The sequence below is a fragment of the Triticum aestivum genome, chromosome 5B (genome assembly GCF_018294505.1).
Source record: "Triticum aestivum cultivar Chinese Spring chromosome 5B, IWGSC CS RefSeq v2.1, whole genome shotgun sequence".
Classification (NCBI taxonomy): domain Eukaryota; kingdom Viridiplantae; phylum Streptophyta; class Magnoliopsida; order Poales; family Poaceae; genus Triticum; species Triticum aestivum.
The window spans coordinates 443,050,008-443,074,615 of NC_057807.1; the positions used below are offsets into that span (position 1 = coordinate 443,050,008).

At 48.0% G+C, this 24,608-nt stretch overlaps 1 protein-coding gene across 2 annotated transcripts; it reads left to right on the top strand.

Annotated features, from left to right (window-relative positions):
* The first annotated feature begins 5,790 nt into the window (after positions 1 to 5,790).
* LOC123116369 (uncharacterized) lies at positions 5,791 to 12,686 on the top strand. 2 transcript variants are annotated; one of them, XM_044537335.1, is made up of 6 exons: positions 5,791 to 6,020; positions 10,070 to 10,204; positions 10,284 to 10,416; positions 10,688 to 10,785; positions 10,961 to 11,062; positions 11,672 to 12,686. In XM_044537335.1, the coding sequence occupies exons 1-6, from the start codon at positions 5,844 to 5,846 to the stop codon at positions 12,443 to 12,445; spliced, it is 1,419 nt and encodes a 472-aa protein (XP_044393270.1). In that variant the 5' UTR covers positions 5,791 to 5,843; the 3' UTR covers positions 12,446 to 12,686. The 2 variants fall into 2 exon arrangements, with proteins under 2 accessions (XP_044393270.1, XP_044393271.1); XM_044537336.1 differs by having other exon boundaries at positions 10,073 to 10,204.
* The last annotated feature ends 11,922 nt before the right edge of the window (positions 12,687 to 24,608 follow it).

The window sequence follows — 24,608 nt, forward strand, 5'->3', positions numbered from 1 at the left end:
ATGGGCTTGGTTAGTATCACCAGCCATCACATCATCCTCATTCGACACAAACTCATCAAGACCAAACCCTAGGTGTAGTTATGACGAATGCAACAAGCAAGAACAAACTTAACTTTGCTGGGGAAATGATGAAATGACTTTTGACCAAAGATCTTAAGTTTATTCTTCAAAGCACCAAATGCTCTCTTAGCCGTAACTCTAAGGCTACAGTGTGTGAGATTGAACAATTCCATAAACTTCTTATGAAAGTTCCTTGTAAAGAACTCTTCTACCCAATTTTCTAAGGGGGGGGGGAGAACCTCTCGCCGATTTTCATAACCAACATCTTCTGGGTAGAACTTATAATGAGGGATATTGATCCCATGCGGTTGAGCTATACTGTCAATAAAAATGTTTGCATTATGGGTCGATCCTTCCTGACCAACAAACACATATGTGAACTTGAGAGCGAAGTCAACAACAACAAGAACATTCTGGTTAGTATAGTGCTTCCTACCCATGTATGCTACAACCTGTGATATTTGCACTCGAGCAGTCACATGAGTACCATCAACTGTGCCAATACAATCATATGATGGCATGAACAAAGTGTTATGCTTCACACCATGACAATCGTGTCGTGGCAGGAAATAACATCTAGTATTTCTCAGCTTGAAATATGAATATGGTCTATAGCTCATATGTATCTTCGAAGGAGTCTTACCAATAGGTGTCTTGATCATCTCTCCTTCGAGCTCTCCAATCGCATACAAGACATGCTTGAATTACCGGGATATTATCTCATTAGACCTACCGAATGTGACATTGATCACTTTGAAACTCTGGTTATGATCTACAACATGAAGGAACATTGTTACTTGCTCTTCCATAGAGGTATGGATTATATCTTTCAGTAGTTGGCGCTCCCTAAATGTCTTCGCAAGTTGGGAAAAAGGGGCTCTTCTGATTCGAAGTATGTTCACAACCTCTACCTCCATTATGGTTGTACGGTTGTAGATGTAGTTTAGAGTCTCCATCCTCCCCCTATCCCAGGGGAAAATGGAAAATATTTGACCACACTCCAAGAGTTGAGACAAACCGCTCTGTTGTGGACAAACATGAGCTAGGCCTGAGTCACAACTATGAGTATTGCCGCCTAAATGATACACTTCATTGGTTCGTCCTAGTGAAAATTGATGTTGTGATAAGTAATGTTTAAATCGACCCTACAACTTACCGAACGACCTAACAATGGAGGGATGGAGGGTGGTTCTATGGTGCTTACCGCCATGGGAGACAACAACACTGACCTGCTGGTGCCAAAGAAGAGGAAGACGAGACAGAGTTGGAGACGAAAGGGATGAGAAACTCACGGAGGGGAGGAGCACCTCTCGGTACCGAAGATCTAAGTCGTTGCCGCCGGTGTCGAGATGGATTTGTCCTCTCGCTCGAGGTGAGTGACTAAAAGGGGGCACAACTAGATTTCGCGCCATACATCGCTAGCAGATATTCATATCCACTAATCTATATGCATGCTTCCCCCATATTCTGCCCCTCCCCCTGCCCCCGCCTCATCCCGGCTCCACAAAAACCACCGATTGGAGCATTCCATCAGGGCCAGGTTCTAACCTGCTTTGAGTATCGTGCTCAGCACGGCCAGTTCCTCACACAACCACCTAAACGGGTTTTTGCACACACTTGGATTGTTTAGAGTTTGGGTGATCAACAAAACACACCACATATGCAGTACCCTTCAGAATTCATAAGTTTTGGATGTACCTCTAAAAAAAGTTATACACCAGTCTAGGTTCAATCATTTGTTAGTTTTTTTACCTAGTGATCAAATTATCTTCGCAAAATTCTCCCATTATATATTCCTTATCCTTTGCGAACACAATTTGGAACTGAGGGTGGTAACCATGACAAGGCACCCACACACATCTTTTTAGATTATAGCTTTGTGAAACAAATTCAAAAGTCTATGGCATTGTGGGCCCATCATTTGAGGGAGTACAGACCCCATTCCTTGTAAGGACTGGTTGTTTTCCCGGAGAGCTTTCATTACCATCCCAAAAAATCTATCCATGCTCATTTGACAGAGTTATTTCCTTTGCATATTGATGAATTTGTGGAAACATAACCACATGATTTTTTGAGCTTTAATATAAGTTAGTCCAGTCGATTTCCTTCCTTCTCAAGGAGTCAGTGAACTCATGTCATCTAGTCTTCGTGTGAGCTTCATGTGATTATAAATGGTGACAACGATTGACGTTGGCTAAATTGGATACACATTTTTTTTGGAATTTCTCATTGCTTTTCTCCTTTAGATTGCCTCACATGACCTTCTTTACATGTACTATCTCCCTATTACGTTATTCTTACCCCCACACCCAGTGCGTGTGCTTGATCTCAGTCTCATGGAATATGGCCTTGCATCACCTGACTTGCCTAACACACATGACATTGTTTGGATAGGAGTGTATCACATGGAGTAGAGTGATTTGTTAATGTTACATATGGTATGGAAGATAATAGATTTCCGCTATATGCAACCAACACCTTGATCATTGGCACTATGTCATCCTAAAAACCTAGCTACATAATATTTTTTTGGTTGTACATGCAAGATTGCATAGTAAAATTATACGTTTTCCTTGAACACATGGAGATTTTCACCTGAAGCCGTTTTATCTTTCCCTAACACACACTGCAAAACCAAAATCTAGTTCCCTTCAAAAAAAATCTAATACCTGAAAACTTGATTCATATAATTTTCCCAAAGAAATGTATATGCAACTGACGGTGCATAAATCCGTCAGTGCCCTCGATAGGGTAGCGAGCGTAGAAGGAAGTACTAGAACGAAGGTCGCACAGAGACTTTACCCAGGTTTGTACTTCCGGTGAGGAGTAATACCCTGCGTCCTGCTTTGCGTTTGTCATGGTGGACTACTCGTGCAAGGGATTACAATGGGGGGTTTGTGTTTTGCTACCGAGAATCTAGGTCTATGAAAGTAGATGGGAATGAGAGCCCCGTAGCCCTCCTTATATGGACAAAGTGGCTATGGTTTTACAAGGGATATATCCAACCTGCTTGCCTTCGTTTAGAATTGGGGGCCGAGATGGTCTCTAAATGTCTTATTCGATCCTCCAGGCTCCTTCCTGTCGCTAGCTTCTTAGTGGGCTTTCCGGGCTCCGTGGCTTGCTTGTTGCTGAGCTCCCCAAGAAGACACCATCCCGGTGTATTACACCACCCCCCGTCGCCTAGAGCTTTGGCACAGATTCATACAAAACCCTCGTGCTTGCAAGTTTGTTTAACACAATTAAATGTTCCCCTCCGCAACCCAGAAGAAACGATGTATTATCTTGCAGTAGCCTCGTCGTATCACATACATCGTAACTTCTAAAGTGGCCCTTTTAAAGTCAAGGTTGCGTCTATGACCTATTTGATGGAAGTCCTCGTAGTATTCGACATTTTACATAGCTTGCATCGGTGTTAGCTAGCACCCCATATAAAACCAAAAACTTATTACCCAAAGAAGTTTCGTACATTCAATATCTCGGAAGTTGTTGTTATTAAGAGGAGATGTGTAGACCTATTTGATGGAAGTCCTCGCAGTGTTTGGCTTTTACGTTATGTGGCTTGCATCATTGTTGCCTGACACCTCATACAAAACTAAAAATCTAATAACCAAAAACTTAGATGCATTTAATCTCTAGGAGGTTGCTTTGAGATAGATGTGGACATATCACATGAACTAGAGTGGTTTGATAACATTTAGACACTTGATTGACAATAGATATTTTTAAAATGAAGATACATGCAATCAACCTCTCGAGACTTAAAGACCAAGTCCATGTCCAAGAACCCTAATTACAAAATAGTGTGTATTTGTAAGTTGTAACATTCTCGCAGCTCAAACTCAAAGAAGTAGGTTGTATATATTGTGGCGAGTTCATCAAATGTCACGCTTTCTTTGTGTCCCTTCTCCTATTGGGGGTGTCTATGTCGATCACAGAACAATGTTACGTAGTCGCACAAATAAACACTAACAAGTGGCTTGCTTAGGATAATTTTTGAAAGATTGGATAAAATAATGTTGTTTTGTGAAAGTAATAAAAAAATAAACCTCATTCACTTTGTAGGAAGAGTTGGCAAGTTTAAGTCCTAAGAGATGCATTTGAGTTTGGACTTTGGAGCAACGATATAAAGTAGTCAAAATCATAGTTGCTGGTTGATGACTTTCTTAATTCAAGGCCGGGCTTGTCTCGAGCCTTCTTTAAAAGAAATCATTCTTAAACACAAGTTGAAACCCGGGATCAACGGATAATGTCGCTTGTCCTCTTTGTGCTAATCATTAAGCATGAGGCGTATGATCACATATTTTTAGGTTGAAGTTTTGCAAAATAGTTTTAGAGGCATGTGATCATGGACATGTTTATCGATCCTTCGCCGGAGTTTAGGTCCCATTTCTTTATAGGGCTGGTGCTTTTCCTCGTGAGATACCATTCGAAAAGATAATCGACACTCGCGAGTTATCCTATACATCTTGGGGAGTTTGTGGGAACAAAACTACACGATCTTTTGAGCTTTGGTATAAGCCAATCCAATTTCCTTATCAAGGAGTAGGGGAACGCGTGTGGTTTAGTTGAGTGTTATATTGAAGTAGGGGAACGCATATGGTTTAGTTGAGTGTTATATTGAAGTTTTTCTTTACTTCTTCCCTCTATATCGCTCATTGTGTGGCTGTCAGTCATATAAATACATTTATTGTCCTCGTAGTGCTTGGCCCTTTAAATAGTTATGCGGCTTGCATGGTTCACCTAACGCCTCATATAAAATCAAAAATTAATATCAACAAGTTACATACATTCAATTTCTCCGAGGTTGTTTTTGTTGACATGCAATGTCTATGACCTATTTAATGGAGGTCCTCACAATGCTCGGCTTTTACGTAGATATGTGGCTTGCATTGATGTTGCCTAATACCTCATACAAAGCAAAAAAAAAACCAAAAGCTTATGTGCATTTAATCTCTAGGGGTCGTTTGGGGCATATGCCGGCCTATCACATGAAATGGAGTTATTTGATAACGTTTACACATGGCTTGGCGGATAATAGAGATTCTCTAAACGAAAACTACATGCAATCAACATCTCGAGCCTTGATACCAGGCCGACGCCCGAGAGCCCTAATTACGAAATAGTATGTGCTTGTAAGGTTCTCGCCACTCAAACTCAAACAAGCAAGTTGCTTAAATTGTGGCGATCTATCAAATGATGCATGTGTCTTAGTGGTCCTTTTCATATATCCATCTTAGCACAGTGTATATGTAGTTGCACACATAAAACTCATAAGTGATCAGGTGAGGGTAATTTGTGGAAGATTGGATAATTTTTTTGTTGTTTCAAGAAAGCATATAGAAAATTAGACCTATTTCACTTGGTATGAAGAGTAGCCATGTTTAAGTCCTAAGACATTTATTTGAGTTTTGGAGCAATGGTTAATTTTCAGAAAGGTTGTTCTTTCATTTGAAACATGTGAAAATTGCCCTCTTCGGTTCTTAGTGCCAAAATTCTCATAAAATCTCCAACTCAAAAAAGAAAACTTCTCATAAAATTTGTCACGAAATTCATACAATTCAAATGGGCCATCACATCCATCTCAAAATAAATTATAATAAAATGGGCCGTCGCAATTTCCCCACGCGGGGTGGCAAAGTGGGCAGTGGCGTCAGACAAGGGGGAAGCCCTAATCGCCGACGATACAAATAGCCGTAGGCAGGGCCCGAGACAAGTGCCGGTCGACTCAAAAGTCAAAACCCCCCGATCGAGCCGCCTCCAACACACCACCACCAACGTCAGCAATGCCCCGCGCGACGCCGTCGGTTACCCGGGTGGGCACGCGGTCGGCGTGGTCGGCGAGGATGAGCATGCGCGATCTGGTGACCGGTGGCGCCGGCTGCGCGGCGCCGGGATCCTCCTCGTCCGCCAACCCCCTCAGCGCCCTCGCGGACGCCGTGCTCGGCTCCTCCAAATCCGAGGTGAGTGCGCCCGACTTAACCCCCATCTCGAGCGAAATCGGTGCGCCGCCGCCGACCTCCAGCCGGCACGGATGCTGCGCCGCTCGCGTCTCCTTGGATCGCTGGGGCGTTGTGTTGGGTAGATCGTTCCCGGCCCCGGGGGTTCGTTGTTCATTTCTCGCTGATCTAGGCTTCAGTGTGGCCAGTGAGGAATTTGTGTTTTTTCCTCTTTGTATCATCAACCATTTTGGCCTCGGGTGGGATTGTTACTGCGTGTGATTCCAACGTCCTTACGTGCTGCAAGGTTGTGAAAACTCTCTCCTCCTTGACTTGCTGGTTCGAGTTTCCTCGAAAGAAAACTTGCTGGTTCGAGTTTCCTCGAAAGAAAACTTGCTGGTTCGTGTCGTGTCTGTGTCTGACGATCTTCAGTTTGCTGTCACCAAGGTTTACGGCCCTTGCGATCATGCCATTAAACAGGGTTTTTTTGCAATCCTTATCCCATCTGCTGCCGAAAATTTCGGGTCCCTGGACAATTACCAGCGACTTCAATTTAACTCTCAGGCCGTCTGATAAATCTTACAACAACTTCAACTTCAACATGTTCTCCTGGACTATTAAGTATTAACTCTCTGCAGCTTCAGGACCTTCCGCTTCTGTACAGGCGGTTTACGTGGTAAAATCAGCAATACTTGCCGGTTTTGGTGCATCTGGACCGTGCTCTTGCTGACGTGGATTGGGCTCAAAATTCCCTGATAGTTCACTATCTTCGGTTGCTAGAACCACATCGGATCATGTCCCCATTCCTTTAACGGCTTTGACAACTATCCCAAAACCTTGATCTTCCGTCTTGATAGGTCGCTTCTAAACTTTCCTCCGTTCAAAGATAAAGTTGCTGCTAACTGGAATTGTGTGGGGAGCAATCATGCTCACCTTGGCTCGTCTGGTATCCTCTCTGAAAATCAAGCGCACTAGGAACATGGCCAAGAATTGGTCAACCAATCAGAGATCGCCGAAGACGCTAGTTCTGAACTGTCACGCTACCATCAAGTTCCTCGACAAGCTTGAAGATGCTAGGTGGTTTCCAACCTCGAAATGCAACTTCGTGTCATGGTTAAACTTTCTCTTCACCGCCTTAACGCCGCGATCACTGCCTACTAGAGGCAACGAGCAAAAAATATGGATTGCGTCCTGGGTGACAAGAACTCTGCCTATACATGCACGTTTGTGCTTCTGTTCGACATTGCTTTAATCAAATTAAAACGCTTTCTAATGACAGATTAATCTTCTATGCGCATGCCGATAAGGAGGCCATCCTGCCGAACTTTTTTAAAAACCTTATTGAGATCAGCAACGGCACTCGTTCTCATTTGACCTGTACTCCCTCATGCTTCATAATTCCCATGCTGCAGCCCAGGCTAGTGAGCTCTCAAAGCCTTTGGGCCATGAATCATAGTGCGAGCCTAGGGCTGGACGGACTTGGGCCAGGCTTTGACAAAGCTAATTGGGATTTAGTTAAATTAGACCTTCTTCTTCTTCTAACCGATTTCCATTGTGGTATAGCAGATCTTAAACGCATCAACTGAGAACTAATCGTGCTGCTTTCAAAAAAATGTGATGCTTCCAAACCGGAGAACTATCACCCTGTGTCTCTTAAAAACTGCTCCATCAAATTGCTTCGAAATGCCTTTCCTCTAGAGCCCAAGCCTTTCATCAACCACCTCATCCACCATGAACAAATCAGATTTATTAGAGGGCGTAGGATCGCAGAGAACTTTGTCCATGCCGCGGACATCGTTCAAACTTGCTACATGAGGAAATTACCCGCAATTGTTATAAAAATTTATTTCATAAAGCTTTTGACTCTGTACCTTGCGAGGCCTTATCCTTTATTATATGCGCAAAGGGTTTCCCTTTGGCTTGGTGTCTTTGGATTGAGCAGTCAAACAAGTCTTCCAGCTCTTCTGTGCTGCTTAATGGCATGCCTGGACCGAGGTTCCAGTGCTGCAGGGGTTTGAGACAAGGGGACCCCCTCTCCCCATATCTGTTATCATCGTTGCTGGCGTGCTTAAGAGGTTAATCATCTAGCCTCCAGAAATGGTTTTCTCTCCCACCCGATTGATGAACGTCTGCCATGCACTGTCTTTCAGTATGCCGACGACACTTTAATCCTCCTTCTTCCTGGCATTATTCAGCTCCAGACTCTTATGTGCATTCTTCTGCAATTCTCCAAGGCTACCGGGCTTACCATTAACTTCCACAAAAGCATGTTCACTCTGGTTCATGTCGACCTTGGGTTGTCCGCAAGGTTGGTGGTGATCCTGGGTTGCCACGTGGCTTCGTTCCCTCAATCTTATCTTATTTGGGGTTACCTCTATCCATGCACAAGCTTAATATTTCGGATTTCTTCTTCGTTATTGGCAAGATTGGCCGGCGTCTGGCTGGATAGCGTGACCTACTTTTGTCTTTGGCAGGCAGGGCTATTCTTGTTTTCTCCGTCTTTCGCGCCCTGCCGGTCTATGCCATGAGCATCCTTCTACTTCCTGCGGGGACCTTACTTGAGATTGACAAGCGTTGTAGGGCCTTTTCTGGTCCGGCCAGAAATTAGTTACGGGCGGTCAATGCAAGGTACTCCCTCCGTTCCGAATTACTTGTCTTTGATTTGTCTAGATACGGATGTATCTAGACTCATTTTAGTGCTAGATACATCCGTATCTAGACAAATCCAAGACAAGTAATTCGGAACGGAGGGAGTAGCTTGGGATATCATGTGTACACCGTTTGCTAATGGGGGCTAGGGTATCTCTCTCGAGCATATGAATCTTTGCATACTTCAGCGCATCTCTAAGTTACATGACTCTCAAATCACTACGGCTAACCACTATTTGGTCTCTGAGTACGATTGGTCTCCGACTAACGACCTAGGCAACGCAGACAGTCTCCACACTCCTATTTGGCGAGGCATCATGAAAGGTCTAGATTTGTACCGCTCCATTACCAAGGTTCAGCTAGGGGATGGCTCTACCACGACTTTTTGGTCTGATTTATGGCTTCCTCTATCTCATACTGCCCTTGCTCAGCAATTCCCTGCTCTTTACACCCACTCCAACAGGAAAACTGCCTGTGGCTAGGGTTTTGGCAACGCGTAACCTTACTGTAGACCTTGCCCCTAGGCTGTCATTCACGGCTACTGGCAAGCTAACTTCTTTGCGTGCTACTTTGGCCTCGGCAAACTTGAATTTGCAGGTTGCAGACAGAAGGATTTTGAGGGAGCTAGGTAAACCGCTAACCACTAAAATTGCATACAGGCCAGTCTAGCAGTTAACACCGGGAGATCACCTGGCTCCGGCCATTTGGAGGAACCACGCGCTGAGTAAATGCAGAATATTCATATGGCTCGCCCACAAAGATTGCCTTTTTACCAATGAAAGGCGATTCCACAGGAACATCGCCACTTAGGACACTTTCCCCCTTCTGCAGCCAGACTGAATCTATTGTTCATCTGCTATTTCATTGCCCCCAGCTAAACCCTCTCTAGGAGGAGATGAGTAGTCTATGTCATGTTACACCTCAGGGGCTGCTTCAAGCCTGGGATGGGAATCTGTCAAACAAAAGCCGCTCCACGGTGCTCATGTCCCTATTATGGAACATCTGGAAATGGCGAAATGTCATGGTTTTTCGCTCCGAGCACCAGGGTCTACACTCCATCGCTAGAGCCGCAGAAAACGACCTGAATCTCTGGGCTCATCGCTGCAGAAATATTCAGAAAAAAGCTTTGCCAAATGACTGGGCCTCTATGTTGTTCCACCTTGCAGAGAGATTATAGACTTTTTTACTATGCTTTGTAATTTCTTCTTTGTTCCTCCCCACCTGTAAATCTGCTCTCTTGTAATGGCTTCTTTGGTTTGGTAATAAACGTTCAGGCAGGCGTAAGCCCGCTGTTGACGCGTCAAAGAAAAATGAACATCAACCTAAAGTTTTTTGGCGAAACTCAGGAGCGCTGAGAAATTTATGATTAATATATTCATGTTTTAGGTTGATGATTTTTTGAACCAATTTTTCTTTTTTTGCAGCAGAGAAAGGAACTTTCAGGATCAACGGTTTGCCAGAAAGCTTCTTTTGATTCACTGATGTCCGTTCCTTTATCAACACTTCCAGGCTCCGAGGATGAGATCAAGCAAAGTCAGGGACCTATTAGAAGCATGAAGGTCATTTTCCCTAGTCCCCAGTATCCTAGGTATATATGTCTATTTGTGATGTTTCCTAATTCCAGTTGAACATTGGCAGGGCACCGACTTCATTCATGGGTGTCATGGAGACACCTGTGGTGAAAATTTTCAAGCCTCAATCCCTTCTGTTCCTGAACACAGAATGATCGAGCCTCACCTTGGAGAGCTGGAGCAAATTGATAGTGCTACTGGTATGAATTCCAAGCCCAAATTTGGCGGCAAGTTTCAAACTAATGTGAATCTAGATAGTAGTAATTATGTTAATAAATGGTATAAAACTGAGACATCCAATAATTCAGTTAAACTAATAAATCTTTATCAAGTTTTGATCGGTCATGTGCCTTTTCAGTTTTCATATATCATCATCAGTAGCCTGTTTAGGTATGGTTGAATTGCATGCCTATTTCCAATGGGACTAATTAAATACACTGTGAGTTAACCCTGACGCGGCATTTGTTTCAGGTCCACCAGAGATGGCTATTCCCCCTCTGTTGCCTCAAAGTTCATTTCAGCCGTGCAATTTATCAGAAAATGGACCAGAAGAATATTCAGGAGCAAAGGTTAGCTTAGTTTCTCATCTCTGTGTTTGAAGATTATCTGGAAACATGAGGCCAGAGGGTACTGAAGAAAAGACATTTTTGTGCTAACCAAGTTCGCTTCTAAGTGATTGGCCTCCAAGCATCAATCCTCATTTCTTGTGTCTGAAACACCTAATGATTAGTTTATTTGTGCCAGGATGGATTGTTGGATCATATAGACCATCTTTATGATGATGAAATGAGATCCTCTGGAAACATAAGCACGGAAGTCAATAGTTGGTTATCTGCATTTGAACAGGTCAGTCACCTTTTCAAGTTAGACTTTTTTTACAGAAGATTAGATAAACATGACTTGGATATTGTGTTGTGCGTGTGGGCTTTTAAATTGCTCTATATGGACTATTCGGTCCTGCATAGTAGAGGACCGATTTGACCGTACTTAGTTAGTCCTGTAGTTTTGCAAACCGGTGTTTATTCGGTCTTTTCGGGTTCGGTTTTCGGTCTTCATTTTTTATACCCGGGGTGGCCCACCACAGCTGTACAAATTTTCGGGCAGTCGCTAGTGGCGCTGCAAATATGCAGCAGGAGCTAAAATTTGAGGTTGCCCCCCAAATTTTCATCACAAAATAGATGTGTCATCTGTTGTAACTGGTGTTTTGGCCCCAAATGACAATTTTTTGCACCGCCGCTGTTCGACCTCATTTGTTGGGGATGCTCTTAATTAATGTATTAAGATTTTAAGTTTGCGTTGGGGTTGCTTCATGCAGTATTTGTAGACTATATGCCCGGGTTTATAAGATTATATATACAACTACAGCTTTGAAATAATGACTTCTTTTTCTCTTCTATACTGCTGAGTGCTGAGTTGACTATTGGCGATGCTGATCCGATCATTTGCTGGCTGCAGGGAATACATCCACGAGTCATGAGTGACGACGAGCTGTCAGGTGATGGCTGGTTGTCATTCCTGCGGATTGCCATCAGCCACCTGGGTGGACTTTCCCAACCAAGGTTTCTGGAAGAGCAGATCACCTGTCAGGATCAGGTTACTGGGCATCGTGTATGGATCAAGCTACAGCAACGCTCTGGCTGGTCGGTTAAACTGGAAGCTACGCGCCACCACCTCTTCGACGCCCTGCAGGACGCGGCAATGCTGGCCGTTATTACCATGAGGCAGCATTTCCCTTGCGAGTTCAGAGGCACTCCGTTTGAAGTTCTGCCTGTGGAACCCGGGCAAAGGAGCAGGCAGCTAGACGACGGTGCCGCGGTCGTCCGCGGCGGTGCCATGGCTTCCGCTTTTACGGGGATCGATCACGATGATGTCCAACGTCTTCTCGCGGTCGGCTTCATGTCCCTTTTCCATGAGCGTTCCCAGTCTTTGCAACGTTTGAGGGAGCACGAGATGAAGCAGCAGCTGCTGATCGCGGAGATAGAGAAGATGGTGGAAGAGCTCGATGGTTCCCCAACCCGGACGCAGGAGTTGGATCGAAGAATTGCGGAGCTGAAAAGGAAGTCGGGGGAGATGCATGGACTTCATGCGCATGCTGTCAAAGGATACATCGGTTGGTCAGTTTTCGTCTCAAACGAGGCGCAGCAGGAGATGAAGCCATTGGAGGATGGGGATGAGGTACCACCTGCAATTGCAAGCTCCTCAGCAGTATCGGGCAGGGCCAGGCTGTGAGTGATAGGCATGCATGCGTTGCACCAGTTTATATTCATCAATAATGATGGTTACAATCCAACCAACCTGTGTTGTTGTAATTCATGTACTGCTTTTGGACTTGGATGGTGTGATTTAGGGACCCGGACGTGGCGCCGTGTGAACTCGTGTTGTTGTAATTAATCTCAGACCCTTGCTTGTGTTGTAAACTGATGTATGTGCAAAACCTAAATGGGCTGTCTGTGACACCCTACAATGTATGGTAGCTGTTGAGACATATATATGGAAAATGGTGATGAAATTAATTAGCTGCTTGCTTTCAAACGCATAAGATAATTTGTCTACATGTAATCATGTGCACCTCGGCATGTTTGTATTACATGATTTGCATCAAATTTGCACTCAGTTTCGTAGTTACAGAATGTTTTACTGAAGTTGTTCAATGTACAACATCACACTCGGATGGAAACCTGCATCTCGAAGTCATCTCCAGCTGCTGATGCCCGTATAGGTTTTCCTTGGGTAACTCGATCCTTAGAATTGATGCCAGTGTTGAAGTATAATGTCCGGCCCTCTCCCTGATATCAGTCTTTTGGTTACATTGACTCTGATACCATATAGAAGTGCATGCACTAGACAATGCAACCAAAAGATCATCTGATGGATGAAATGGTTAGGTGCATAAACTTACAACCAAGAGGTCCAGGGTTCAAAACCCAGTAAACACAATAAATAATTGCGGCCTGCCCCCGCTTCCGCAGCCCACGTCATATAGCTCCAAAGGAGCATAGACGTGAGGGGGAGTGTTGGAGTATAATGTCTGGCCCTCTCCCTCAGATCGGTCTTTTGGTTGCATTAAGAAAAATGGTGGCACCGCTCTCCCCCTCTCGTGAACGCCCCGCTCCTAGGGTTCCCTCGCCGCCGGCGGCGGCTCCCCCGCGCGGGGCCGCCGCCGCGGCCGGAGCCCGTCGCCACCGCTAGCCGGAGCCTGCTCCTCTCCCCCTCCCCTACCCCTTCCTTCTCTCCCACGTACCCCCGCGTCGCCTCCCCGAGCGGGGCGACCGGGGGCCCCTTCGCCGCTCCTCTCCAGCGCCCCTCCCCTGCCCCTGCCTCCTCCCGCCGCCGCCAGCGAGCGCCGCCGGGCCTCGGCCGCGTGGTGCTGGCGGCGGCGGGCCTGCCCTTCCCCGCGCACGGCTCCCTCCTGCTCGGGCGGTGGTGGCCTGTGGCGGTGCTCCTCGGCCGGCATCGGTGCGGCCCGTCGGTGGTGGTGCCGCGGGCCCGGTGGCTCTCGATGCGGCGGTGCGGCCGTTGGCCGTGGGGCGGCGCGGTGGCGCTGTGGCTGGCGGCGCCCGCCCAGCCCAGATCTGGGCCCTTTTGGGCCCATCTGGGTTGGCGCGGGCCGGTGGCTTGGTGCTCGGCGGCGACGTTCCTTGGTGATGGCGTGGTGGCGGCGGTCTCGGGCGGTGAGGACTTCGTTGGCTGGCGTGCTGCAGCGTGGTGACAGGACTGTCCGGGTCCATGTGGGCCCGGCCGGGCCATCGAGGCCTGGCAAGTCCTCGTCGCCGCGTTCGGTCGGCTCCGCTGTGGCGGTGGAGGCTGTCCCCTCCTTCCGGTCGAGTTGTGGTCGTTCCCGTGGCTGGTGTCTCCTCTTCCTCTCCAAGCCTCGTGTTGACAGCTCCAGTGAAGCGGGGAGGGTTGTTCGGTAATCGTGGTGGCACAAGCTGGTGGGTGGCCGAGGAGGTGGTGCATTTCGAAATGCCTGAGGTGGTGGTGGTGGTTGTGGATCGGGAGAAATCCCTGTCGGCCTGGCCGGCACCGATGCGATGACGCCTGCGGGCGCCGTCGGACCTTCCTGAGGGGCATCGGGTACACCCCTTCCCCACTATCCCTCGCGTACGTGGGGAAACCCTAGAACTTGTTCGGGCAACAGCGGCGGTATCGTCACACTCCCTCTTGAGGGTGTTGCTTGGGGCGCGGCGCTTCGGGATGCTGGGAGCGTGGTGGTACTTCTTTGGAGGGTGCAGCGGTTGCCGGACTTCCCTTCTTCGTTGATCTGCCGTTGTCAGCATTTATTTCTCTTTCTTCTTCTTGTTTTTCTTTTGGGCTTATCTGTGCTGCGGCCCCAGCGAGTTGGATGTATCGGATGTTTGCTTTACAATATAAAGCGGGGAAAACCCTTTTTCGTCATTAAGAAAAAAGGTTTGCCCCCGCTTTATATCATAAAGCAACGAATCAAACATCCAACATAACAGTACAGTCCCCCCGCTTTATATTATAAAGCAACGAATCAAACATCCAACATAACAGTACAGAGTACAATCAAGTCAAAGTCGCGCTGGGGGCATAGCAAGACAAGCCCCAAACAAAGCTAAAAAAAAGCTAATCCGGCTCGGGAGGTGGTGGTGGTGGTGGCGGAGGAGGCGCAAATGCCGACGCCGAAGAACGAAGACCAGCTATGATGAAGTCGATGGCGCCCCGGTCTCTCCGCTTGCTAAGCGGTCTCCAAAGCTGTAAGAGGCCACACATTTTATAGATCGCATTAGTCACACGGCAAGAAATCACGCGTTCTATGACTAGTTTATTACGGTTACACCAGAGGGTGGCGGCTAGGACCAGGGAGCCTAAGAACCTCCCCAAATAAGGAGTTAACATACTTGTAGATTTTTCTTATTGTGTCCGTGTGACGGAAGCTCTGCTGCCTTCTCTCGCCGTTGGGAAATCTTACCATTATCTACACAAAAACCAGCATATATAATGTTAAATGGTCCATACCATCTTATAGTCGTCTATGTCAAAGTAGATGTCAACGCTAACTGGGAATGTGGGATCAGACCCTCTGTCCAAAAAAGAAAAAAGTGGGATCAGACTCATATCCGGCTGCGCATACACCTGGGCGAGCAAGTGTCCCTAACAGGGTACCCCGCCAACCCTGAGAAAGGAAGGCGCCTAGATTCCAAGGCAAAGCCCTAGACGTATGAAACAACCATCAACTGAATTCGTAGGTCAACACTACGCAATCATGTAGTGAGCGAAGCAACATCAGCACCCGCCATCATCAGTTCCCACTCAGAGAGTGCTGATGTCTATGCCCCGATTTGATGTAAGTGATGTGGCGCTAAAGCCTTCAGTAGTTATATGGCTTGCATCGGTGTTATTACCTTACCTATCACTCCATACAAAACCAAAAATTAATACCAAAAACGGTAATGTTCATTCAATTACTAGAAGGTTGTTTTTGGAATAGACGCCGACATGTCACATGAGGTGAAGTGGTTTGCTAACGTAAAAGATGACTTGGATCATTTTTTTGGGGAAGGAAAATCACGTGCAATGATCATCTCGAGCCTTAACACCAAGTTGTCCAAAAACCCTAATTACGAAATAGTGTTTGGGTGTGCTTGCCATCCAGGCCTTAACACAAAGTTTTCTGAAAGCCCTAGTTACAAAGTAGTGTTTGGTTGTCCGTGCAATGTCTCACAACTCAAATAAATAAGTTTCTTAAACTCAAAACAAATCCGGATTAACAAGGAATCTATCATGGCTTAATTCCTGTCGAATTTTATGGTCTAATTGGACACGTAGAACCCGCACAAACAGAAAACCAATTAGTTCGTTGCTCCAAAAAGAACAGTCATGCCGGTCGTGCGCTACGGTTCGCTCTTGGCCGCCCGCGCGGGGGGTGGGGTTGGGTGGACCCGGTAAAATGTTCCATTTTGAGTTTTGAGTCACGTACATGCCAATGGACACATGCAAGCTGGAGAACACAGTCGAGCCCCATAGTGACACCGTCAAAGACCATATGATTCCTTTGCTCATTTTATGTGAAAGCTTTCTCACTTTCTATTTTAGTATGCATATTTTTTTCCTCAGTGTGGTCAGTGTTGCCGTGGACAGTAGGAATTTATAATTAACCTACTCATTGATTACGTTAATGCTTTTTTTGAAGAAATTTAGGTTGATGATGATCATGTGAACGCAACTATCTAGTTCTTTTGTAGCATATAAAGGAACATTGGCAGGGCACTGACTTCGTTGATGATGAAGCTAGATCAGGGACCTAACTATCCTCTGTGTATTTGTGATGTTTCCTAATTCCAGTTGAACATTGGTAGGGCACTGACTTCATTAATGGGGTTCATGGAGACGCTTGTGGTGAAAAATTTCAAGCCTCAATCCTTTTCGTTCTGAACTCAGAGGGACGAGTACTGGATCCAACCCCTTGAGTTTGAACAAGTCAGTGCCTTCTAAACTGCAGTTGGCACCTTATTCAAGTTAACCCAGTTCTAAGTTGGAAATAATACTGTCGTTCGTTAATTTTTAACGTATCCAATCCGAGTTGTCATTTAACAAGGGCTTCAAAATACATATTTTTCAAGAAAATTAGATGCACGATCACTTCGATAATGCTGACGGCATTAGTCTTGGACCTACTCTCCTTTGTTGTTGGTCTCCTTCCGTTAGAGTCCATTGTCTTGGAGCTTTTCTTGGAATCAACATTGCATATACAGAGTTCTAACTGTTGCATGCTAATGTTCTTGTCTTAGGCATCTGATCTATACAATAATTGGTGATATCTGTATGAAGAGCAGAGGGCAAGGGGTAGTATCCTTTGTGGTACCTTACCTCGTTATTTCCTGTAAATTGTTGGACGTGATCTGGGTACATCTTTTCTTTTTCTTTTCTCGAACAGCGTCGGAACGGAATGTGCATCATTTTGTATTAGAAGAAGTACCGAGATGCAAATATAAGTCTTTCTAGAGATCCCACCAAGTGACTACATACGAAGCAAAATGAGTAAATCTACACTCTAAAATATGTCTTCATACATCCGTATGTTGTATTCCATTTGAAATGTCTAAAAAAAATTATATTTAGGAACGGAGGGAGTATATGCATATGAGAGGGTCAATCACACAATGTTTATTGCTATGGTCCTCAAGTTCGTCCAAATGTTTAATGTTATATCCAATGTTAAGGCATGCTTTCACCATTGTGTGCTAGCTAAATGTGACCATTCTCTTACAGGGCAGAAATTGACTGAGTAATAGGCCAGAACTGAAATAATACCTTATTTGTCTGATATTGCTGAGATGACTACCACTTGGTATTAACAATGACTAGCAAAAGGGCCCGTGCGTTGCAACGAGAGAAAAGAATATCACACGCTCTTAATTTACAAAAAATGGTCTATAATCTGAGTATTTGTAGTTACGGCCTAAACAAAAATGGTATTTGCCAACAAAAGCGCAAGATCAAGATTCCGCATGTCTTCTATTTAAACACGGCTTGCATGTAGATTTAATACGTACAAAGAAACGGGCAAGTGATGTTCAATTTCGTTCCAATCCTGATTTTGCCGAGATGTTCATCCACAATCCGGATCAGAACGATATGAAAGAAAAACGGATAATGCATTGTTGATTAAGACTGCACCCTAGATAGTATTTTTTTTAAATGGTTAACAGTTAAAATAACATCATATTCAGATTCTATATATTTTTCTAATAAAATTTCATATATAACATGTTAAATTTGGAGTTACGGTTTAGAAGATATGAGTATTTTAAAAAACATTTGATATGTACTACGGGTTTAATGTTAGAAACATCAGGAGTTTTTCTATAAAATAGTATGACGGACTAAGAATACCTATTGGGAATAGGCCGACGACTCATAAGCAACGATGAGTTGCCACTCCTCCGGAATGCGCTCAGCCACCTGGTTGGGCTTCTTCAACCAAAATTTTGGGACGCGAAGAACAAGCTGAGCGGGCGGGTGATTGAACATCGAGTATGGATCAAACTAGAGGTGGAGGAGCTGGAGCAGCGCCCCGGCTGGTCGGTTAAAGTGGAAGCCACGCACAAATCCCCCTTTGACGCCTTGCGGGATGCGGCGATGCTAGCGGTTATTGCTATTGGCGCCGAGCCCTAGCTTGTTTTTTGCACCAGTGCTCAGCTCCCTCTCGCGCGCTCTCTCTCTCTCGAACAAAGATAGAAAAGAGGAGACATAGAACACGGTGGTGTTTTTCCCGCACACATATGCTTACCGCAACAATAACATTTTCCTCAAGCAACAACTCGAGCCACACCCACACATGAGCAGTACAGCGGAGGGCTTTTTATATCCAGGTGCACACACACCATCCGGCCACCACACCGGCCACTAACTCCACGCGCGCACACGCGCCGGCCACTAACTAGCTAACCCATACACACGCATGCACTAACTAATCTTGACTTTGTCTTATCTGAATTAACTAGATAACAACGGAACGATCAAATCATGCACGCGAGTTACTCAGTCACCAGTGAATGTGAGCCGCTCTCGTGAGACCTGGGCCTCCACGCCTTGCTATGCATGCAGCGCACGCGAGATCCGCATACTCGGCCGCGGCCACAACGAGCCCGACGCTTACAACTACGAGAAACCGCAACACACACAACCCGGCTAACTGACCACGGCTATGGACACGGACACGCACCGGCGTCCGGACTCGATCTACACGCACACACATGCTGGTCACCACCTTGGCGTGGTTTATTCCAAACATTCTCCCCCTAAGCCACGACCTCGTCGTCGCCGGAGTTGTTGCAGTTCCTGTCGTCGTTCTTCCCTTGACCGCCTCCGGCTGATGCCACCGTGCGCCTCTACGCGTAGCTGCGCCTCCATGGTTGTCGTTCCACGGCCGTCGTGGCCTCCACGCCTCCGCTCCGTGCAACGCCTCTGCCGCCTCCGATCCTCCACACGGGTCCTCCGTGGCTTTCTCGTCGTGCCGCCGCGGCCTCCTTGCGGCGCCACCGCAACGCCGCACACCTCCATAGGCCAACACACGGCCTGGAGCATCGCGCAGCCGCGGGCAAATTCTATCACAGCCGGCACGCCTCTGGCAAGGAGAACGACGTCCAAGATAACCAAGCTCTGATATCAATTGTTGGCGCCGAGCCCTAGCTTGCTCTTTGCACCAGTGCCCAGCTCTCTCTCTCTTTCTCTCTCTCTCTCTCTCTCTCGCATGAACGAAGGCAGAAGACAGAGGAGACACATGACACGGTGGTGTTTTTTTGGAGCACATAAGCCAGCCGCAATGACAGCCTTTTCCTCAAGCAACAACTCGAGCCACACCCACACACGAGCAATACAACGGAGGGCCTTTTATACCCAGCTGCACACACACCATCCGGCCACCACACCGACCACTAACTCCACGCACGAACACACTCCGGCCACTAACTAGCTAACCTATGCACATGCATGCACTAAATAACCTTGACTTTATCTTATCCGGACTAATCAGATAAGAACGGAACGAGCAAACCATGCACACGAGTGACTCTGTCTCCAACGAATGTGAGCCGCTGCTCACGCAAGACCTGGGCCTCCACGCCTCGCTCTGCAGCGCACGCGAGATCCGCATGCTCGGCCGCGGCCACGACGCGCCTGACGCTTACTCCTACAAGACACCGCAACACACACAACATGGCTAACTGACCACGACAATGGACGCGGCCACGCACCGGCGTCCGGAATCGACCTACATGCACACACGTGCTGGTCACCACCGTGGCGTGGTTTATTCCTAACATTCTCCCCCTAAGCTACGACCTCGCCATCGCCAGAGTTGTTGTAGTTCCCATCGTCGTCGTCGCCTTGAATGCTTCTGTCTGATGCCACCGTGCGCCACTATGCGCAGACGCGCCTCCATGGTCGCCGTTCCGCGACCTCCATGCGTGTGCACCGCGCCATGCCTCCGCCGCCTCCGATCCTCCACACAGGTCCTCCGTGGCTTTCTCGTCGTGACGCCGCGGCCTCCTTGCTGCGCCACCGCCGTGCCGCACACCTCCATAGGTCGACACACGGCCCAAAGCATCGTGCAGCCGCTGGAGAACTCCATCATAGCCGGCACGCCTCTGGCAAGGAGAACGACATCCAAGATAACCAAGCTCTGATACCAATTGTTGGCGCCGAGCCCAAGTTTGCTCTTTGCATCGCCTAGCTCCCTCTCGCTCTCTCTCTCTCTCTCTCTCTCTCTCTCTCTCTCTCGCATGAACAGAGTTAGAAGAAAGAGGAGACACATGACACAACAGTGTTTTGCCGGCGCACATACGCTTGCGGCAATGACATCCTTTTCCTCAAGCAAGAACTCGAGCCACACCCACACACGAGCAATACAATGGAGGGCCTTTTATACCCAGGTGCACACACACCATCCGGCCACCACACCGGCCACTAACTCCACGCACACACACACGTCGTCCACTAACCATCTAACCTATGCACACGCATGCACTAACTAAACTTGAATTTATCTTATCTAGACTAACCAGATAACAACGGAACAAGCAAACCATGCACACGAGTGACTCGGTCTCCAGTGAATGTGAGTTGCTGCTCACGTGGGACCTGGGCCTCCACACCTCGCTCTGCAGCGCACACGAGATCTGCATGCTCGGCCGCGACCACGACGCGCCTGGCGCTTACTCCTATGAGACTGCAACACACACAACCCGGCTAACTGACAACGGCTATGGACGCAGCCACACACCCACGTCCGAACTCGACCTACATGCACACACATGCTGGTCACCACCGTGGCGTGGTTTATTCCTAACATTCTCCACCTAAGCCACGACCTCGCTCTCCCCGGAATTGGTGTAGTTCCCTTCATCGTCGTCGTCGCCTTGAACGCCTTCATTTAATGCCACTGTGCGCCTCTACATGCAGCCGCGCCTCCATGGTCGCTGTTCCGCAGCCGCCGCGGTCCACGCCTCTGCGCCATGCCACACCTTCGCCGCCTCCGATCCTTCACACAGGTCTTCCGTGACTTTCTCGCCGTGAAGTTGCGGCGTCCTTGCCGTGCCAACGCAGTGCCGCACACCTCCATAGGCCGACACACAGCCCGAAGCATTGCGCAGCCGCCGCCAAACTCCGTCACAGCCGCCACGCATCTAAGGAGAACGACATCCAAGATAACCAAGCTCTGATACCAATTGTTGGCACCGAGTCCTAGCTTGCTCTTTGCGCCCATGCCCAGCTCTCTCTCGCTTTCTCTCTCGCACGAACGAAGGTAGAAGAAAGAGGAGACATAGGACACGGTTGTGTTTTTTCGGCGCACATACGCCTGCCACAACGCCATCGTTTTTCTCAAGCAACAACTCGAGCCACACCAACACACGAGCAGTACAATGGAGGGCCTTTATACCCAGGTTCACACACACCATCCGGCCACCACACTGGCCACTAACTCCACGCACACACACATGCCGACCACTAACCACTTAACCCATACACACACATGCACTAACTAACCTTGACTTTATCTTATCTGGACTAACCAGATAACAACAGAAGGATCAAACCATGCACGCGAGTGACTCGGCCTCCAGCTGCTCAAGAGAGACCTGGGCCTCCACGCCTCGCTCTATAGCGCACGCGAGATCCGCATGCTCGGCCGTGGCCATGACGCGCCTGACGCTTACTCCTACGAGACACCGCAACACACACAACCCTGCTAACTGACCACGACTATGGACGCGGCCACGCACTGGCTTCCGGACTCGACCTACATGCACACACGTGCTGGTCACCACCGTGGCATGGTTTATTCCTAACATTCTCCCCCTAAGCCGCAACCTCGCCGTCGCCGGAGTTGTTGCAGTTCCCGTCGTCGTCGTCGCCTTGAATGCGTCCGTCTGATGCCACGGTGCGCCTCTACGCTTAGAAGCGCCCCATTGGTCTCTGTTCCGCGGCCTCCGCGCCATACCACACCTCCGCCGCTTCCGATCCTCCACACAGGTCCTCTGCGGATTTCTCGTCGTGCTGCCGCGGCCTCCTTGCCCCGCCACCATAGTGTCGCACACCTCCATAGGCCAACACACGGCCTGGAGCATCACGCAGCCGCCGGCGAACTCCATCACAGGCGGCACACCTCTGGCAAGGAGAACAACGTCCAAGATAACCAAGCTGTGATACCGATTGTTGGCGCCGAGCCCTAGCTGGCTCTTTGCGCCGGTGCCCACCTCCCTCTCGCTCTCTCTCTCTCTCTCTCTCTCTCTCTGTCTCTCTCTCTCTCTCGCACGAACGAAGGTAGAAGAAAGAGGAGACACAGGATACTGTGGTGTTTTTCTGGCGCACATACGCCTGCCGTAACGACAACATTTTCCTCAAGCAACAACTCGAGCCACACCACACAGGAGCAGTACAGGGGATGGCCTTTTATACCCAGGTGCACACACACCATCCGGCCACCACACCGGCCACCAACTCCACGCACGCTCACACGCCGGCCACTAACCAGCTAACCCATGCACACGCATGCACTAACTAACCTTGACTTTATCTTATCTGGACTAACCAGATAACAACGAAATGGGCAAACCTAGGCCGCGAGTGACTCGGTCTCCAACGAATGTGAGTCGCTGCTCACGCGAGACCTGAGCCTCCACACATCGCTCTGCAACGCACGCGAGATCCACATGCTCGGTTGTGGTCACGACGTGCCTGATGCTTACTCCTACGAGACACTGCAACACACACAACCCGGCTAACTGACCATGGCTATGGGCGCGGCCACGCACCGGCGTCCGAACTCAACCTACACACACACACATGCTAGTCACCACCGTGGCGTTGTTTTTTCCTAACATTCCCCCCCTAAGACACGACCTTGCCATCGCCGGAGTTGTTGCAGTTCCCGTCGTCACCTTGAATGCCTCCGTCTGATGCCATCGTGCGCCTCTACGCACAGCCGCGCCTCCATAGTCGTCGTTCCGTGGCCGCCGCGGCCTCCATGCATGTGCGCCATGCCACGCCTCCGCCGCCTCCGATCCTCCACATAGGTCCTCTGCGAATTTCTCGTCGTGGCGCCGCGGCCTCCTTGCCGCGCCACCGCAGCGCCGCACACCTTCATAGGCCGACACACGGCCCGGAGCATCGCGCAGCGGCCGGCGCACTCTGTCATAGTGGCACGCCTCTGGCAAGGAGAACGACGTCCAAGATAACCAAGCTCTGATACCAATTGTTGGCGCCGGGCCCTAGCTTGCTCTTTGCGCCGGTTCCCAGCTCCCTCTCGATCTCTCTCTGTCTCTTGCACGAACGAAGATAGAAGAAAGAGGAGACACAGGAGACGGGGGTGTTTTTTCGACACACATACGCCTGCCGCAACGACAGCGTTTTTCTCAAGCAACAACTCGAGCCACACCCACACACGATAAGTACAGCAGAGGGCCTTTTATACCCAGGTGCACACACACCATCCATCCACCACACCGGCCACTAACTCCACGCACACACACACACCGGCCACTAACCAGCTAACCCATGCACACGCATGCACTAACTTTTTGATAAAGGGCGACTTTATTATCTCAAAATGTAGCATCAAGCGGATACAAAGCATTATGAGTAACACCCGGCCTCTGCATAACTAAGATGCACACAGCCAAATCCAGAAGTCTGACAAAAAATCATGAAATAAAAATCGACAAATCGGCAACAGTAGAGTCCTTTAGACCGACACTATGCCTATGTCGAAGAAGGTGGTGGATCGATCCGTAGGTTATGCTGCCACCCATGTTGGGAAAAAATCTCCGTAGCCACCTACTCCAATCGCGTACACACCACCATGAACAGCGATTGGTACTCCGGCCGTTGTAGCATAGACCACATACGTAGCGAGTGCGTACACCGGAAAATAACCTGTAGAGGAGAAACACTTTTATCATTAAAAACCAAATCATTTCTACATAGCCAAAGCGACCAAATTAAGGCATACGCTCCCACCCTTATTAGCGTTTTGAACCTATTTGGAATACCGTCCAACCAATGACCAAAAATATTGGCAACATTTGTGGGCGGATACAAATTTGACGCTATTTGGATGACTGACCACGTAGAACGTGCAAACTTGCATTGGAAAAAGAGGTGTTTGATTGTCTCGTCATGAGTACAAAAAGAACACTTCTTACTCCCTTGCCAGTTTCGCCGTGCGAGGTTGTCTTTGGTTAACACAACTCCCCTACAAAGATACCACATGAAGATTTTCACTTTTAGTGAAATTTTAGACTTCCAAATTTTCTTATTATTACTCGTTGGTACCTCAGAATGCGTGAGTGCACAATACATAGAGTCTACTGTGAAAGACCCTGATGTAGTGAGGTTCCAGCGAAACACATCCCGACCTTGTGTCAGG